Below are 19429 nucleotides of genomic sequence, written 5' to 3'. Positions count from 1 at the left end.
CACACCAAATTTGGAAGCTTTAACCCTTAAAATAACGGAACCGGAGCCGTTTTAAAACTTTAACCCCTTTACAGTCCCTGGTATCTGCTTTGCTGAGACCCAACCAAACCCAAAGGGGAATACGATACCAAATGACGCCTTCAGAAAGTCTTTTCTAAGTATCAGAGCTCCTCTCACATGCGACTGCATGCCATGCCTCTCAAAAACAAGTGCGCCACACCGGCGCGAAAATGAGGCTCTGCTTATGCTTTGGGAAAGCCCCTAAGAAATAAGGTGTCTAATACAGTGCCTGCCGATATTATTATATCAAAATACCCAGATAAAATGATTCCTCAAGGCTAAATATGTGTTAATAATGAATCGATTTAGCCCAGAAAAGTCTAAAGTCTTAATAAGCCCTTGTGAAGCCCTTATTTACGATCGTAATAAACATGGCTTACCGGATCCCATAGGGAAAATGACAGCTTCCAGCATTACATCGTCTTGTTAGAATGTGTCATACCTCAAGCAGCAAGAGACTGCACACTGTTCCCCCAACTGAAGTTAATTGCTCTCAACAGTCCTGTGTGGAACAGCCATGGATTTTAGTTACGGTTGCTAAAATCATTTTCCTCATACAAACAGAAATCTTCATCTCTTTTCTGTTTCTGAGTAAATAGTACATACCAGCACTATTTCAAAATAACAAACTCTTGATTGAATAATAAAAACTACAGTTAAACACTAAAAAACTCTAAGCCATCTCCGTGGAGATGTTGCCTGTACAACGGCAAAGAGAATGACTGGGGTAGGCGGAGCCTAGGAGGGATCATGTGACCAGCTTTGCTGGGCTCTTTGCCATTTCCTGTTGGGGAAGAGAATATCCCACAAGTAAGGATGACGCCGTGGACCGGACACACCTATGTTGGAGAAATTAGGTTTATTTTTGGCCTTGAAAGACCTATCCTGAGGAAGGGCGTGGCCCTTACCCCCAGTGATATCAGAGATAATCTCTTTCAAGTCAGGGCCAAACAGCGTTTTCCCCTTGAAAGGAATGTTAAGCAATTTGTTCTTGGAAGACGCATCCGCTGACCAAGATTTCAACCAAAGCGCTCTGCGCGCCACAATAGCAAACCCAGAATTTTTCGCCGCTAACCTAGCCAATTGCAAAGTGGCGTCTAGGGTGAAAGAATTAGCCAATTTGAGAGCACGGATTCTGTCCATAATCTCCTCATAAGAAGGAGAATTACTAGTGATCGCCTTTTCTAGCTCATCGAACCAGAAACACGCGGCTGTAGTGACAGGGACAATGCATGAAATTGGTTGTAGAAGGTAACCTTGCTGAACAAACATCTTTTTAAGCATACCTTCTAATTTTTTATCCATAGGATCTTTGAAAGCACAACTATCTTCTATGGGTATAGTGGTGCGTTTGTTTAGAGTAGAAACCGCCCCCTCGACCTTGGGGACTGTCTGCCATAAGTCCTTTCTGGGGTCGACCATAGGAAACAATTTTTTAAATATGGGGGGAGGGACGAAAGGTATACCGGGCCTTTCCCATTCTTTATTTACAATGTCCGCCACCCGTTTGGGTATAGGAAAAGCTTCGGGGGGCCCCGGGACCTCTAGGAACTTGTCCATTTTACATAGTTTCTCTGGGATGATCAAATTCTCACAATCATCCAGAGTGGATAACACCTCCTTAAGCAGAGCGCGGAGATGTTCCAACTTAAATTTAAATGTAATCACATCAGGTTCAGCTTGTTGAGAAATTTTCCCTGAATCTGAAATTTCTCCCTCAGACAAAACCTCCCTGGCCCCCTCAGACTGGTGTAGGGGCCCTTCAGAAACAATATCATCAGCGTCCTCATGCTCTTCAGTATTTTCTAAAACAGAGCAGTCGCGCTTTCGCTGATAAGTGGGCATTTTGGCTAAAATGTTTTTGGTAGAATTATCCATTACAGCCGTTAATTGTTGCATAGTAAGGAGTATTGGCGCGCTAGATGTACTAGGGGCCTCCTGAGTGGGCAAGACTGGTGTAGACGAAGGAGGGGATGATGCAGTACCATGCTTACTCCCCTCACTTGAGGAATCATCTTGGGCATCATTTTCTCTAAATTTTGTGTCACATAAATCACATCTATTTAAATGAGAAGGAACCTTGGCTTCCCCACATTCAGAACACAGTCTATCTGGCAGTTCAGACATGTTAAACAGGCATAAACTTGATAACAAAGTACAAAAAACGTTTTAAAATAAAACCGTTACTGTCACTTTAAATTTTAAACTGAACACACTTTATTACTGCAATTGCGAAAAAGTATGAAGGAATTGTTCAAAATTCACCAAAATTTCACCACAGTGTCTTAAAGCCTTAAAAGTATTGCACACCAAATTTGGAAGCTTTAACCCTTAAAATAACGGAACCGGAGCCGTTTTTACATTTAACCCCTTTACAGTCCCTGGTATCTGCTTTGCTGAGACCCAACCAAGCCCAAAGGGGAATACGATACCAAATGACGCCTTCAGAAAGTCTTTTCTATGTATCAGAGCTCCTCACACATGCGACTGCATGTCATGCTTCTCAAAAACAAGTGCGCAATACAGGCGCGAAAATGAGACTCTGCCTATGATTAGGGAAAGCCCCTAGAGCATAAGGTGTCCAATACAGTGCCTGCCGATATATTTTACAAAATTCCCAAGATTAAAATAATTCCTCAAGGCTATGGAGTATAAAATATGTTTATATATGAATCGATTTAGCCCAGAAAATGTCTACAGTCTTAAAAAGCCCTTGTGAAGCCCTTATTTACAGTCTGTAATAAAAATGGCTTACCGGATCCCATAGGGAAAATGACAGCTTCCAGCATTACATCGTCTTGTTAGAATGTGTCATACCTCAAGCAGCAAAAGTCTGCTCACTGTTCCCCCAACTGAAGTTAATTCCTCTCAACAGTCCTGTGTGGAACAGCCATCGATTTTAGTAACGGTTGCTAAAATCATTTTCCTCTTACAAACAGAAATCTTCATCTCTTTTCTGTTTCAGAGTAAATAGTACATACCAGCACTATTTTAAAATAACAAACTCTTGATTGAATAATAAAAACTACAGTTAAACACTAAAAAACTCTAAGCCATCTCCGTGGAGATGTTGCCTGTACAACGGCAAAGAGACTGACTGGGGAAGGCGGAGCCTAGGAGGGATCATGTGACCAGCTTTGCTGGGCTCTTTGCCATTTCCTGTTGGGGAAGAGAATATCCCACAAGTAAGGATGACGCCGTGGACCGGACACACCTATGTTGGAGAAATACATATTAAGCAATGTATATGTATGTGTCTCAATGTTTAAACCATTTGCCTGCCTTTTTTTTTCTAACACCCGAGATCTGCTATGCTTGAGCCCTTATAATTTTTTTTGTGCAATATTTTTTTGAAATCATTTTTATTAGACAGTGTTAAAATATTTTACCAGGAAGGATACATTGAGATTTCTCTCGTTTTCAAGTATGTCCTGGGTTTTCAAGTATGTTCTGGGTTTTCAAGTATGTAACTGTACTTTGTAATGTGTTTTTGAAGTTTTTTGTGCAACTTTTTTGTTTCGGAAAACAGTTAACCACAGCTCTGAGAATGCGGAAAGTATTGAAGTGCACAGGGTGATTGTGCTAGCGCGATTTCGCTGCACTTGTAATATCAGCAAAATGAAAATGGCTTGCAAAAACACGATTGCACTAGCGCAAAACTGTTTGCGCCTCACTTGTAATCTAGCCCATAGACAATAATAGTCTAGTAAGATAAAGTCTGCTATAGCAATGTCCCCTAGCTATGGTGTAACATTATCAATGTACCTGCTGATAGCCTATGGACTTTGAGAGTGATAAAATTCATGCCTACCTGTAAAGCACCCCATCTACTGAGCTTACCAGCAGCAGAAATGACTGCTTTCAGTAGATAGCCCATCCACTGTACATTACAGCAGAGGATTAAAGTAAGGAGTATATTATTGACACAACAGGAGGAGGTTAGCAGGCCTGTGACTTACTCCTTCACCATTTGATTGTGTCTCCATAGCAGCTCTGTGAGGGAAAAACTGGTCTCAAATCAGTCTGAGGACCTCTCTCATTGAAGAATCTGGAGCACCTCAAATCTTCAACTACCTCCTGGGAGGCAAAGATTTAGACTGGCATACATGTGAGGTGAGAGGAATAAAGTGCTATTGAAAGTCTGGGGAATCTTGGCCAGGAATTTAATCCCTATGCGTAATGGACTGTGGACTCTTACCACCTTATGAAAGAAATTATATCTGGTTTCCACCATTTCCCCTATAAAAAGCCCCCTTTAGTTTGTAAGTCCCAAACCTTGAACAACAGTTTAGTGTGAAGAGAATAACTGCCTGGATCCACAACAGTCTTTGATTAGCAGCAAATGGTATGTTTGCTAAGCTTCATGATGGTATCTATGCCAACTTAGTTGACCCACGCATATTTGAACATGTCATTCTTGTGCCAAAGATCGCACTGTGCAGCACGATAGTTCTTTGCTGTGGTTAGATTTGTGCACAGTAAAGCAGTTGTATCGGGATACTCTGGCCACTCAGATGGCATGGATCCTGCAGAGAAACATAATGGTTAGCTGGGTGACACACACTACCACAATGTTGAGTGTTAACTCCTCTTAAATGTTACACTATTTTCCCCACGTACACAAAACATCTCTAATACCAAGTATATATTGTCATGAGTTTGCTAGACACTGTGCAAAGTCCAGTTACCAGGTGGTAAGGAGAATCCAGGGACATGCAAATATTAGAGTTATAGCACCTGCTGGAGCCAAGAGCTGTGCTAAAAGGCTTCAGGTTAGCGCTGCCGAGCGTGCAGGGTGCACTATACGCCTTCCACTATTAAAGCTAGACTAAGGAAGGTGTGCAAAAATTAGAGTACAGGATCCTCAGTCTTCTTCATTTAACTATGCTACCTGTGTTCCCTGAGCTATGGGTACCAATATTTGTGACCTAGATGTTGAAGGTGACCCTGCAGGTGTTTTGGTGCCAATACCTAGAGGGGAGGTGTTAAAAGGACTTTGCTAACACCAGTCAGGTTCTTTGTTATTCTTTATGAAAGTCCTGGCGTTCTTGTTTCTAACCTGCACTTTTGATCCTGACCATGGTGCATTTCCCGCGTTATGCTCTTTGCTTCACCTTTGTCTGTGCCTTGAACTGTGGACTGATCACCTAGCTGCTGGCCAAGGAACTGTACTTGGATTATTCTTTCATGAATCCCTTTTGCTGTGACATCTAGTACCTAACGTGCTGAACCCTGGCATAATGACCAACTACTCTTCTGTTCATCCCGACTACTGGGGTTTACTGCTATCTCCTGGGAGCTGATTCTAGTCTGTTCCAGGCCTGGGCCTGAAACATATCTCCTGCAAAGTTGGTTCCAGCAAGTAAACAATGTAACTACCAATTTACCTTATAAATATTTACATTATATCATTTTCAAAAGAAAAACCCCATACATGTAGACATAAAATTAACTAACAAAAACATGCAAACTAATGACATATTAAAAGGGACCTAAAACACTAAACACATTTCATGCACCTTTCTCTACTTATGGGTACAATAATGTTAAAACCTAGGTTACACTGTGCAGTACTGGAATAAAGTGAAATATACAGGGGAATAACCTTAATACTTCTTATAATGTCTATTTAGAGTTCAGTCCCTTTAAAAAAAAAATATTTTCATGTTAGTTTGCAATTTATACTAAGTAACTGTTGCCATAAATGAGTAGCTTCTGTTTTTAAATAATAAAAAAGAAAATATAATTTATGCTTACCTGATAAATTCATTTCTCCTGTAGTGTAGTCAGTCCACGGGTCATCCATTACTTATGGGATTATATCTCCTCCCTAACAGGAAGTGCAAGAGGATCACCCAAGCAGAGCTGCTATATAGCTCCTCCCCTCTACGTCATTCCCAGTCATTCGACCGAAACCAAACGAGAAAGGAGAAAACTATAGGGTGCAGTGGTGACTGGAGTTTAATTTAAAATTTAGACCTGCCGTAAAAACAGGGCGGGCCGTGGACTGACTACACTACAGGAGAAATGAATTTATCAGGTAAGCATAAATTATATTTTCTCCTGTTAAGTGTAGTCAGTCCACGGGTCATCCATTACTTATGGGATACCAATACCAAAGCTAAAAGTACACGGATGACGGGAGGGACAGGCAGGATCTTTACACGGAAGGAACCACTGCCTGTAGAACCTTTCTCCCCAAAACAGCCTCCGAAGAAGCAAAAGTGTCAAATTTGTAAAATTTTGAAAAAGTGTGAAGTGAAGACCAAGTTGCAGCCTTGCAAATCTGTTCAACAGAAGCCTCATTCTTAAAGGCCCAAGTGGAAGCCACAGCTCTAGTAGAATGAGCCGTAATCCTTTCAGGAGGCTGCTGTCCAGCAGTCTCATAGGCTAAACGTATTATGCTACAAAGCCAAAAAGAGAGAGAGGTAGCCGAAGCTTTTTGACCTCTCCTCTGTCCAGAATAAACGACAAACAGGGAAGAAGTTTGACGAAAATCTTTAGTTGCCTGCAAATAAAATTTCAGGGCACGGACGACGTCCAGATTGTGCAGAAGTCGTTCCTTCTTTGAAGAAGGGTTAGGGCAAAATGATGGAACAACAATCTCTTGATTGATATTCTTGTTAGTGACTACCTTAGGTAAGAACCCAGGTTTAGTACGCAGAACTACCTTATCTGAATGAAAAATCAGATAAGGAGAATCACAATGTAAGGCCGATAACTCAGAGACTCTTCGAGCCGAGGAAATAGCCATTAAAAACAGAACTTTCCAAGATAACAGCTTGATATCAATGGAATGAAGGGGTTCAAACGGAACACCTTGCAGAACGTTAAGAACTAAGTTTAAGCTCCACGGTGGAGCAACAGTCTTAAACACAGGCTTAATCCTAGCCAAAGCCTGACAAAAAGCCTGAACGTCTGAGACATCTGTCAGACGTTTGTGTAAAAGGATAGACAGAGCTGAGATCTGTCCCTTTAACGAACTAGCAGATAAACCCTTTTCTAAACCTTCTTGTAGAAAAGACAATATCCTAGGAATCCTAACCTTACTCCATGAGTAACTCTTGGATTCGCACCAATGTAAGTATTTACGCCATATTTTATGGTAAATTTTCCTGGTAACAGGTTTCCTAGCCTGTATTAAGGTATCAATCACTGACTCCGAGAATCCCCGCTTTGATAGAATCAAGCGTTCAATCTCCATGCAGTCAGCCTCAGAGAAATTAGATTTGGATGTTTGAAAGGACCCTGAATCAGAAGGTCCTGTCTCAGAGGCAGAGACCATGGTGGACAGGACGACATGTCCACTAGATCTGCATACCAGGTCCTGCGTGGCCACGCAGGTGCTATTAGAATCATCGATGCTCTCTCCTGTTTGATCCTGGCAATCAATCGAGGAAGCATCGGGAAGGGTGGAAACACATAAGCCATGTTGAAGATCCAAGGAGCTGTCAGAGCATCTATCAGTACCGCTCCCGGGTCCCTGGACCTGGATCCGTAACAAGGAAGCTTGGCGTTCTGGCGAGACGCCATGAGATCCAGATCTGGTTTGCCCCAATGATGAAGCAGTTGGGCAAACACCTCCGGATGAAGTTCCCACTCCCCCGGATGAAAAGTCTGGCGACTTAGAAAATCCGCCTCCCAGTTCTCCACGCCTGGGATGTGGATCGCTGACAGGTGGCAAGAGTGAGACTCTGCCCAGCGAATTATCTTTGAGACTTCCATCATCGCTAGGGAACTCCTTGTTCCTCCCTGATGGTTGATGTAAGCCACAGTCGTGATGTTGTCCGACTGAAACCTGATGAACCTCAGAGTTGCTATCTGAGGCCAAGCCAGAAGAGCATTGAGAACTGCTCTTAATTCCAGAATGTTTATTGGAAGGAGTCTCTCCTCCTGGGTCCATGATCCCTGAGCCTTCAGGGAATTCCAGACTGCGCCCCAACCTAGAAGGCTGGCGTCTGTTGTTACAATCGTCCAATCTGGCCTGCGGAAGGGCATCCCCTTGGACAGATGTGGCCGAGAAAGCCACCATAGAAGAGAATCTCTGGTCTCTTGATCCAGATTTAGCAGAGGGGACAAATCTGAGTAATCCCCATTCCACTGACTTAGCATGCACAATTGCAGCGGTCTGAGATGCAGGCGCGCAAAAGGTACTATGTCCATTGCCGCTACCATTAAGCCGATTACCTCCATGCACTGAGCCACTGACGGGTGTTGAATGGAATGAAGGACACGACAAGCATTTAGAAGTTTTGATAACCTGTCCTCCGTCAGGTAAATTTTCATTTCTACAGAATCTATAAGAGTCCCCAAGAAGGGAACTCTTGTGAGTGGCAATAGAGAACTCTTTTCTACGTTCACCTTCCACCCATGCGACCTTAGAAATGCCAGAACTAACTCTGTATGAGACTTGGCAGTTTGGAAACTTGACGCTTGTATCAGAATGTCGTCTAGGTACGGAGCTACCGCTATGCCTCGCGGTCTTAGTACCGCCAGAAGAGAGCCCAGAACCTTTGTAAAGATTCTTGGAGCGGTAGCTAACCCGAAGGGAAGAGCTACAAACTGGTAATGCCTGTTTAGGAAGGCAAACCTTAGATACCGGTAATGATCCTTGTGAATCGGTATGTGAAGGTAGGCATCCTTTAAATCCACTGTGGTCATGTACTGACCCTCTTGGATCATGGGTAGGATAGTTCGAATAGTTTCCATTTTGAACGATGGAACTCTTAGGAATTTGTTTAGGATCTTTAAGTCCAAGATTGGTCTGAAGGTTCCCTCTTTTTTGGGAACCACAAACAGATTTGAATAAAACCCTTGTCCGTGTTCCGACCGCGGAACTGGGTGGATCACTCCCATTAGTAAGAGGTCTTGTACACAGCGTAGAAACGCCTCTTTCTTTATCTGGTTTGCTGATAGCCTTGAAAGATGAAATCTCCCTTGTGGAGGAGAAGCTTTGAAGTCCAGAAGATATCCCTGAGATATGATCTCCAACGCCCAGGGATCCTGGACATCTCTTGCCCAAGCCTGGGCGAAGAGAGAAAGTCTGCCCCCCACTAGATCCGTTTCCGGATCGGGGGCCCTCACTTCATGCTGTCTTAGGGGCAGCAGCAGGTTTTCTGGCCTGCTTGCCCTTGTTCCAGGACTGTTAGGTTTCCAGCCCTGTCTGTAGCGAGCAACAGTTCCTTCCTGTCTTGGAGCGGAGGAAGTTGATGCTGCTCCTGCCTTGAAGTTACGAAAGGCACGAAAATTAGACTGTTTAGCCCTTGGTTTGGCCCTGTCTTGAGGCAGGGCATGGCCCTTACCTCCAGTAATGTCAGCGATAATTTCTTTCAAACCGGGCCCGAATAATGTCTGCCCTTTGAAAGGAATATTAAGCAATTTAGATTTAGAAGTCACATCAGCTGACCAGGATTTAAGCCACAGCGCTCTACGTGCTTGAATGGCGAATCCGGAGTTCTTAGCCGTAAGTTTGGTTAAGTGTACTACGGCATCAGAAATAAATGAATTAGCTAGCTTAAGGACTTTAAGCTTGTTTATAATCTCATCCAATGGAGCTGTGCTAAGGGTCTCTTCCAGAGACTCAAACCAGAATGCCGCCGCAGCCGTGACAGGCGCAATGCATGCATGGGGTTGTAATATAAAACCTTGCTGAACAAACATTTTCTTAAGGTAACCCTCTAACTTTTTATCCATTGGATCTGAAAAAGCACAGCTATCCTCCACCGGGATAGTGGTGCGCTTGGCCAGAGTAGAAACTGCTCCCTCCACCTTAGGGACCGTCTGCCATAAGTCCCGTGTGGTGGCGTCTATTGGAAACATTTTTCTAAATATAGGAGGGGGTGAAAAAGGCACACCGGGTCTATCCCACTCCTTGTTAACAATCTCTGTAAGCCTTTTAGGTATAGGAAAAACGTCAGTACACGCCGGTACCGCAAAATATTTATCCAGCCTACATACTTTCTCTGGAATTGCAACCGTGTTACAATCATTCAGAGCAGCCAATACCTCCCCTAGTAATACACGGAGGTTCTCAAGCTTAAATTTAAAATTTGAAATGTCTGAGTCCAGTTTACTTGGATCAGAGCCGTCACCCACAGAATGAAGCTCTCCGTTCTCATGTTCTGCAAATTGTGACGCAGTATCAGACATGGCTCTATTATTATCAGCGCACTCTGTTCTTACCCCAGAGTGATCGCGTTTACCCCTAAATTCTGGCAATTTAGATAGTACTTCAGTCATAACATTAGCCATGTCTTGCAAAGTGATTTGTATGGGCCGCCCTGATGTACTTGGCGCCACAATATCACGCACCTCCTGAGCGGGAGGCGAAGGTACTGACACGTGAGGAGAGTTAGTCGGCATAACTTCCCCCTCGTTGTCTGGTGATAATTTCTTTACATGTAAAGATTGACTTTTATTTAAAGTAACATCAATGCAATTAGTACACAAATTTCTATTGGGCTCCACATTGGCCTTTAAACATAGTGAACAAAGAGATTCATCTGTGTCAGACATGTTTAAACAGACTAGCAATGAGACTAGCAAGCTTGGAAATACTTTTCTAAATAAATTTACAAGCAATATAAAAAACGCTACAGTGCCTTTAAGAAGCACAAAAAAACTGTCACAGTTGAAATAACAATGAACCAAAATAGTTATAGCAACCAATTTTTTACAGTAAATGTATTAAGTTAGCAAAGGATTGCACCCACCAGCAAATGGATGATTAACCCCTTAATACCCAAAAACGGATAACAATTTAATAATTAACGTTTTTATCACAGTCAAAACACACTGTCACAGGTCTGCTGTGAGTGATTACCTCCCTCAAAACTAGTTTTGAAGACCCCTGGGCTCTGTAGAGACGTCCTGGATCATGGAGGAAGAAATAGGAAGACTGTGACTAAATTTTTACTGCGCAATAAAGCGCTAAAATAGGCCCCTCCCACTCATATTACAACAGTGGGGAAGCTCAATAAACTGTTTTTATTCAGAAACAAACGACAGCCATGTGGAAAAAATCATGCCCATAAAGTTTTATCACCAAGTACCTCCGAAAAAAACGATTAACATGCCAGTAAACGTTTTAAAAAAGAAAGTTATGAAGTGTTATTAATAAGCCTGCTGCTAGTCGCTTTCACTGCAGTGCAGGCTCAAATATTACTTTAATATAGACAGTATTTTCTTAGTGAAATTCCATTCCCCAGAAATACCTCAGAGTATACATACATACATATCAGCCTGATACCAGTCGCTACTACTGCATTTAAGGCTGCACTTACATTACATCGGTATTAGCAGTATTTTCTCAGTCAATTCCATTCCTCAGAAAATAATTTACAGCACATACCTCCTTGCAGGTGGGCCCTGCCTGCTATCCCCTGTTCTGAAGTTACCTCACTCCTCAGAATGGCCGAGAACAGCAAGTGGATCTAAGTTACGACCGCTAAGATCATAGACAAACTCTAGTAGATTCTTCTTCTAATGCTGCCTGAGAAAAAACAACACACTCCGGTGCCGTTTAAAATAACAAACTTTTGATTGAAGAAATAAAAACTAAGTTTAACACACCACAGTCCTCTCACACGTCCTATCTATTAGTTAGGTGCAAGAGAATGACTGGGAATGACGTAGAGGGGAGGAGCTATATAGCAGCTCTGCTTGGGTGATCCTCTTGCACTTCCTGTTAGGGAGGAGATATAATCCCATAAGTAATGGATGACCCGTGGACTGACTAAACTTAACAGGAGAAATTTATGCTTACCTGATAAATTGATTTCTTCTATGATACGACAAGTCTACGGATTCATTATTTACTTGTGGGATATTATCCTCCTGCTAACAGGAAGTGGCAAAGAGCACCACAGCAGAGCTGTCTATATAGCTCCTCCCTTGACTCCACCCCCCAGTCATTCGACCGAAGGTATAGGAAGAAAAAGGAGAAACTAAAAGGTGCAGAGGTGACTGAAGTTTTAAATAAAAAAATATAATCTGTCTTAAATTGACGGGGCGGGCCGTGGACTCGTCGTATCATAGAAGAAATCAATTTATCAGGTAAGCATAAATTTCCTTTTCTTCTATAAGATACGACGAGTCCACGGATTCATCCTTTACTTGTGGGATACAATACCAAAGCTACACAACACGGATGAACGGGAGGGACAAGACAGATACCTAAACAGAAGGCACCACTGCTTGAAGAACTTTTCTCCCCAAAACTGCCTCAGAAGAAGCAAAAGTATCAAATTTGTAAAATTTGGAAAAGGTATGAAGGGAAGACCAAGTCGCAGCCTTACAAATCTGTTCAACAGAAGCATAGTTTTTAAAAGCCCATGTGGAAGCCACCGCTCTAGTAGAATGAGCTGTAATTCTTTCAGGAGGCTGCTGTCCAGCAGTCTCGTATGCCAAACGGATGATGCTTTTCAGCCAAAAAGAGAGAGAGGTAGCCGTAGCTTTTTGACCTCTACGCTTTCCAGAATAGACAACAAACAGAGAAGATGTTTGACGGAAATCCTTGGTCGCTTGCAAGTAAAACTTCAAAGCACGAACCACATCTAAGTTATGTAACAGACGCTCCTTCTTAGAAGAAGGGTTAGGACACAGAGAAGGAACAACTATTTCCTGATTAATATTCTCATTTGAAACAACCTTAGGAAGGAATCCAGGTTTACTGCGCAAAACCACCTTATCAGAATGGAATATAAGATAAGGCGAGTCGCATTGTAACGCAGATAGCACAGAAACTCTTCGAGCAGAAGAGATAGCAACTAAAAACAGAACTTTCCAAGATAGAAGTTTAATATCTATGGAATGCATGGGTTCAAACGGAACCCCTTGAAGAACATTAAGAACTAAATTCAAACTCCAAAGACAAGAGAAGACAGATGCGCCACATGGCCCAATATTGTTTGATCAAAAGCAGATTGATATGCATATAAGGAGTAAACTCACATTTATGAAAGCACCTCAGTCAGTGCTGTAGAGACAGTCTGGGATCTATTACAGTCACCCAGAAGACCAACCTCCCGCAAAGATGAAGTATCTGTATCTAAACAATAAGAAAAACACAGGTGCCTATATGGCCTAGTATAGCTGGGACAATGGTGAATCAATACCAAAGATAAGAGTGGTACTCACATTAGTTGTAGCATCTCCCTTGATGCTATAGGAGCAGGATGGGGTCAATACAGTCACCCACCAGACTTGGTATTAGGCACTCAGGACAATATGAATATCCAGAAGTCAGCAGTGATCAGGAAAATCCCAAAAAAAAAAACTCTCAGCAGAAGGGACAAGTCACAAAATGAAGGTAGCAAGTGTTCAAAGTAAAAAGTTACTTTATTAAAATATTAAAAACAAAGGCGACGCGTTTCTCAGCCAAGGGCTGTTTCATCAGGCTTCATAAAACATTTTTGGAATACTTGCTATATATACCATACAACTAATTAAAAATAATCAATATCACATGGTAACAGGAGGGGCCAAGTAAACAGGTGGTACCATCAACCATATGTTAAAACAAATAAATAAACATACATCTCATTTATATCTACATTTGGTTGTCAGTATAATCGATCCACATAAAATTCATGATAAGTGAAGACATAAAGAACCTGACCCACCATTCAATGTTTTTACAGAGACATATCAGATTACAGCATTTTTAAAAACACAAGGCACATAATATAACATTGGAATTAGCAATATAAAACGACATACCCAGAAAACTTTTTTGTAGATCTAGTGATTCCTAGGTTGTCTCAGAGTGTATTGCAACTAAAATATATACAAAAGGTAAACTTCTTTAATTCATGTAACAAAATAATGGCAACATCGTAGTTGGCGTGTTACAGATCCCATTGCGCATGTCTAACCAAGACTTGTCATTCTGGCGTGTCAGAGGTGAATGTACTTAGCAAACTTTGCGCGCATATCCAGCTGCCATCTGAATCTGCGACAACTGACCCACACCACAATCAGCATGCCAACACAACACCGCTCTGATCCATCCACCAAATACATCCCATGAGCAAACAAGCATTCGTAGCCAGTAACAGCTGACAGTTTGTAGTATCTGCTCATTGGCCAGAACACTTGACTAGATGATTGGACAGCAGTGTCCGATGTAATAGTTTATTAGTTATTCCCACACACTTATTATAACTGCTAAATAAGATACTTTAACCAAAATATATATTGTAATATAGAGACATACATTGATCTATATAAGATCGTCACTATCTCTTGAAGAATAATTTCGTAAGAAACTCATTTAGGAGGTGTATCTGAATCCTCTCTGGTTTGTTACACTCTATGTGTCTCTCTATAGTTATACGATTTTATTATTTGGACCATATGAATTGGGATAATAATGGTGTTGAGAATGTCAGACATACGATGAAAATATCCCTTTACCCATTGATTTATTCCAGAGAAAGTTTTTTTGTTTATTTCTAATACGCCCCCTTTTGTGACATCGGACACTGCTGTCCAATCATCTAGTCAAGTGTTCTGGCCAATGAGCAGATACTACAAACTGTCAGCTGTTACTGGCTACGAGTGCTTGTTTGCTCATGGGATGTATTTGGTGGATGGATCGGAGCGGTATTGTGTTGGCATGCTGATTGTGGGATTGTGGTGTGGGTCAGTTGTCGAAGATTCAGATGGCAGCTGGATATGCGCGCAAAGTTTGCTAAGTACATTCACCTCTGACATGCCACATAACCACACCCCCCCCCCCTTTCACAAGTTATACTATTATACTATTTACTATACGTCACGCATCCTCTTTTGACCAATCATAGAATAGATTTAGGTTTGAATGACAAGTCTTGGTTAGACATGCGCAATGGGATCTGTAACACGCCAACTACGATGTTGCCATTATTTTGTTACATGAATTAAAGAAGTTTACTTTCGCCACTTCTGTATATATTTTAGTTGCAATACACTCTGAGACAACCTAGGAATTACTAAATCTACAAAAAAAAAAATTCTGGGTATGTCGTTTTATATTGCTAATTCCAATGTTACATTATGTGCCTTGTGTTCTTAAAAATGCTGTAATCTGATATGTCTCTGTACAAACATTGAATGGTGGGTCAGGTTGTTTATGTCTTCACTTATCATGAATTTTATGTGGATCGATTATACTGACACCCAAATGTAGATATAAATGAGATGTATGTTTATTTATTTGTTTTAACATATGGTTGATGATCAATTTTGTCAATAGTAATTTGATTGGCCAATAGGGTACCACCTGTTTACTTGGCCCCTCCTGTTACCATGTGATATTATTTTTAATTAGATGTATGGTATATATAGCAAGTGTTCCAAAAATGTTTTATGAAGCCTGATGAAACAGCCCTTGGCTGAGAAACACGTCGCCTTTGTTTTTAATATTTTAATAAAGTAACTTTTACTTTGAACACTTGCTACCTTCATTTTGTGACTTGTCCCTTCTGCTGAGAGTTTACTTGGGATTTTTTTGGGAATTTCTTGATCACTGCTGACTTCTGGATCTCCATATTGTCCTGAGTGCCTAATACCAAGTCTGGTGGGTGACTGTATTGACCCCATCCTGCTCCTATAGCATCAAGGGAGATGCTACAACTATTATGAGTACCACTCTTATCTTTGGTATTGATTCACCATTGTCCCAGCTATACTAGGCCATATAGGCACCTGTGTTTTTCTTATTGTTTAGATACAGATACTTCATCTTTGCGGGAGGTTGGTCTTCTGGGTGACTGTAATAGATCCCAGACTGTCTCTACAGCACTGACTGAGGTGCTTTCACAAATGTGAGTTTACTCCTTATATGCATATCAATCTGCTTTGGATCAAACAATATTGGGCCATGTGGCGCATCTGTCTTCTCTTGTCTTTGTAGATTGCTGCTTTTGGTTCCCGGCCTGGATCTCCACAGATAGCTGCCTCCATCCCTCTATCAGAGACTCTATCCCTATCTATATACATATAATTTTATTTGATGTATCACGGTGCTATTTAGCCTCAAATGACACTATTGTAATATTAGATTTTAGTTATATTTTACACATTGTACCTACATCGCTACTATTTATCCCTAGTAGAGTATACTAGGTTATTGATCTCCTAATATTTCCTTGGTCTGTTTGTACTCTAGTTACTATCTGTCAGGAACATTGCTCCTTCTAGGACCCAGAGAATATTACAATCAACAACTTGCAGCTTGCCTTTAAAAACTGCCCCAAACCAATATTCTTTGCTTAGTAATTTGGTGTACAAGGCTACCCTTTTTCCCTGAGTCTATTATTATTGAAAATAACTTCTTTCTCACAGGAACATTACAGCAACTTTGTAGCACAGTCATCTGGATTTCAGCCAAGCAAGAGCAATATACGGTAACTCAGAAGCTGGACATGCAAATCAAATTAAATGAACTGCTGAGCAAACCGCAAGTATTACAAGTACATGTACTAAAGCAAGTAATACAGGAAGAACTTTCACTCTATAGCTTGTGTTAATATTTAAGTTACCGTAAGAACTTATCACTGAGTACCTGGCTTTAATCCATATTGTATCACCCTCTGTCAGCTGAAAGTAAGCCGACACTCCTCCCACCTCCTAACCGGAACTTCCACAGAACGGACTGTGCATTCTATCGGCTCTGCAACGCTACAACTGCATGAGAAGAAAAAGTAAAAGCTAACTCTGCAATTTAAAAGCATTGATACAAGAAGTTACCAACATATGTTAGCGGTAATCAGAAAGCACTAAGCTTATTATTCAAAGTGGTACTCTGCATGGACGCTGTAAGATTTAAGAGACTATACTACACTCGCATCTTAAATTCTAAAGCTTACTTAGATAACTGAGAGCATTCCTTTAATCCATTTAAACTTTGCTTAACCCTTAACTGCACAATTGGGGTGAGGCAATACCAGCAACTAAACTATCACTATTAGGTGTGAATTTCACTAAGCCATAGTGTCATTCCTTTATTATAGTGAAACAAAACAACCTTAAGTATATTTAGATCTGTGAATTGAGTTCATTCATTAACATTATATTGAAAGCCTGACACTATCCTTGACTGTTTTAGGGCGCCCCCTCTCTGTCTGTTGTTCCTAAGATATATTAAATTCAAACTCCATGGCAGAGCAACAAGTTTAAACACAGGCTTAATTCTAACCAAAGCCTGACAAAACGACTCAACGTCTGGGACATCTGCCAGACGCTTGTGTAGTAAGATTGACAAAGCAGAAATCTGTCCCTTTAAGGAACTAGCTGATAAACCCTTCTCCAATCCTTCTTGGAGAAAGGACAAAATCCTAGGAATCCTGATCTTACTCCATGAGTAGCCTTTGGATTCGCACCAATAAAGATATTTACGCCATATCTTATGATAAATTTTCCTAGTGACAGGCTTCCGAGCCTGAACCAAGGTATCAATGACTGACTCAGAGAATCCCAGCTTAGATAGAATCAAGCGTTCAATCTCCAGGCAGTCAGCTGCAGAGAAACTAGATTTGGATGTTGGAACGGACCCTGAATGAGAAGGTTCTGTCTCAGTGGCAGTTTCCACGGTGGCAAAGATGACATTTCCACCAGGTCTCCATACCAAGTCCTGCGTGGCCACGCAGGCGCTATCAATATTACCAAAACCCTCTCCTGTTTGATTCTTGCAATCAGACAAGGTAGAAGAGGAAAAGGAGGAAACACATAAGCCAGGTTGAACGACCACGGTACTGCTAGAGCATCTATTAGTAACGCTTGAGGATCCCTTGATCTGGACCCGTAACAAGGAAGTTTGGCATTCTGACGAGATGCCATCAGATCCAATTCCGGTGTGCCCCATTGATGAATCAGTTTTGCAAACACCTCCGGATGGAGTTCCCACTCCCCCGGATGAAAAGTCTAACGACTTAAAAAATCCGCTTCCCAGTTCTCCACTCCTGGGATATATATTGCTGATAGATGGCAAGAGTGAGTCTCTGCCCATTGAATTATTTTGGAAACCGCTATCATCGCTAGAGAACTCTTTGTTCCCCCTTGATGATTGATATATGCTACAGTCGTGATATTGTACGACTGGAACCTTATGAATTTGGCCGAAGCCAGCTGAGGCCACGCTAGAATTGCGTTGAATATCGCCCTCAGTTCCAGAATATTTATTGGTAGTAAGGACTATTCCTGAGTCCACACACCCTGAGCCATCAGGGAATTCCAGACTGCATCCCAGCCCAAAAGGCTGGCGTCCATTGTCACTATGACCCATGCTGGCCTGCGGAAGCACATTCCCTGGGACAGATGATCCTGTGACAACCACCAAAGAAGAGAGTCTCTGGTCTCTAGGTCCAGATTTATCCACGGAGATAAATCCGCATAATCCCCATTCCACTGTCTGAGCATGCACAGCTGCAGTGGTCTGAGATGTAAGCGAACTGAAATGTCCATTGCCGCTACCATTAGTCCAATTACCTCCATACACTGAGCCACTGATGGCCGAGGAATGGAATGAAGTGCTCGGCAAGTGGTTAAGATCTTTGACTTTCTGATCTCCGTCAGAAAAATCTTCATGTCTACCGAGCCTATCAGAGTTCCTAGGAATGGAACTCTTGTCAGAGGAACAAATGAACTCTTTTTTATGTTCATCTTCCACCCGTGAGTTCTTAGAAAAGCCAACACGATGTCCGTGTGAGATTTGGCTAGATGGTAAGTTGACGCCTGAATCAAAATATCGTCCAGATAGGGCGCCACTGCTATGCCCCGCGGCCTTAGAACCGCCAGAAGGGACCCTAGAACCTTTGTGAAAATTCTGGGAGCTGTGGCCAACCCGAAAGGAAGGGCCACAAACTGGTAATGTTTGTCCAGGAAGGCGAACCTGAGGAACTGGTGATGATCTTCGTGGATAGGAATGTGAAGATACGCATCCTTCAAATCCACGGTGGTCATATATTGACCCTCCTGGATCATTGGTAAAATTGTTCTTATGGTCTCCAGCTTGAAAGATGGGACCCTGAGAAATTTGTTTAGAGTTTTGAGATCTAAAATTGGTCTGAAGGTTCCCTCTTTTTTTGGGAATCACAAACAGATTGGAGTAAAACCCCCGCCCATGTTCTACCTTTGGAACTGGGCAGATTACACCCATGGTATATAGGCCTTCTACACAGCATAAGAACGCCTCTCTTTTTGTCTGGTTTACAGACAAACGTGAAAGATTAAATCTCCCCCTTGGGAGAGAATCTTTGAATTCTAGACGATACCCCTGGGTCACAATTTCTAAAGCCCAGGAATCCTGAACGTCTCTTGCCCAAGCCTGAGCGAAGAGAGAAAGTCTGCCCCCTACTAGATCCGGTCCCGGATCGGGGGCTGCCCCTTC

At 41.9% G+C, this 19429-nt stretch overlaps 1 protein-coding gene across 2 annotated transcripts in view; it reads right to left on the bottom strand.

Moving 5' to 3' along the window:
- Positions 1-4209: 4209 nt before the first annotated feature.
- Positions 4210-19429, bottom strand: part of LOC128665989 (para-nitrobenzyl esterase) — a 230878-nt gene continuing 215658 nt past the window's right edge. For both annotated transcript variants that reach the window (XM_053720317.1, XM_053720318.1), the window contains exon 9: positions 4210-4586. In XM_053720317.1, coding sequence (XP_053576292.1) covers positions 4444-4586 — 143 coding nt within the window. In that variant the 3' untranslated portion in view covers positions 4210-4443. The remainder of the gene's footprint in view (positions 4587-19429) is intronic.

The sequence above is a fragment of the Bombina bombina genome, chromosome 7, assembly GCF_027579735.1.
Source record: "Bombina bombina isolate aBomBom1 chromosome 7, aBomBom1.pri, whole genome shotgun sequence".
Classification (NCBI taxonomy): Eukaryota; Metazoa; Chordata; class Amphibia; order Anura; family Bombinatoridae; genus Bombina; species Bombina bombina.
Note: the sequence above shows the minus strand (reverse complement) of the source record. Positions and strands in the feature narration are given on the sequence as shown.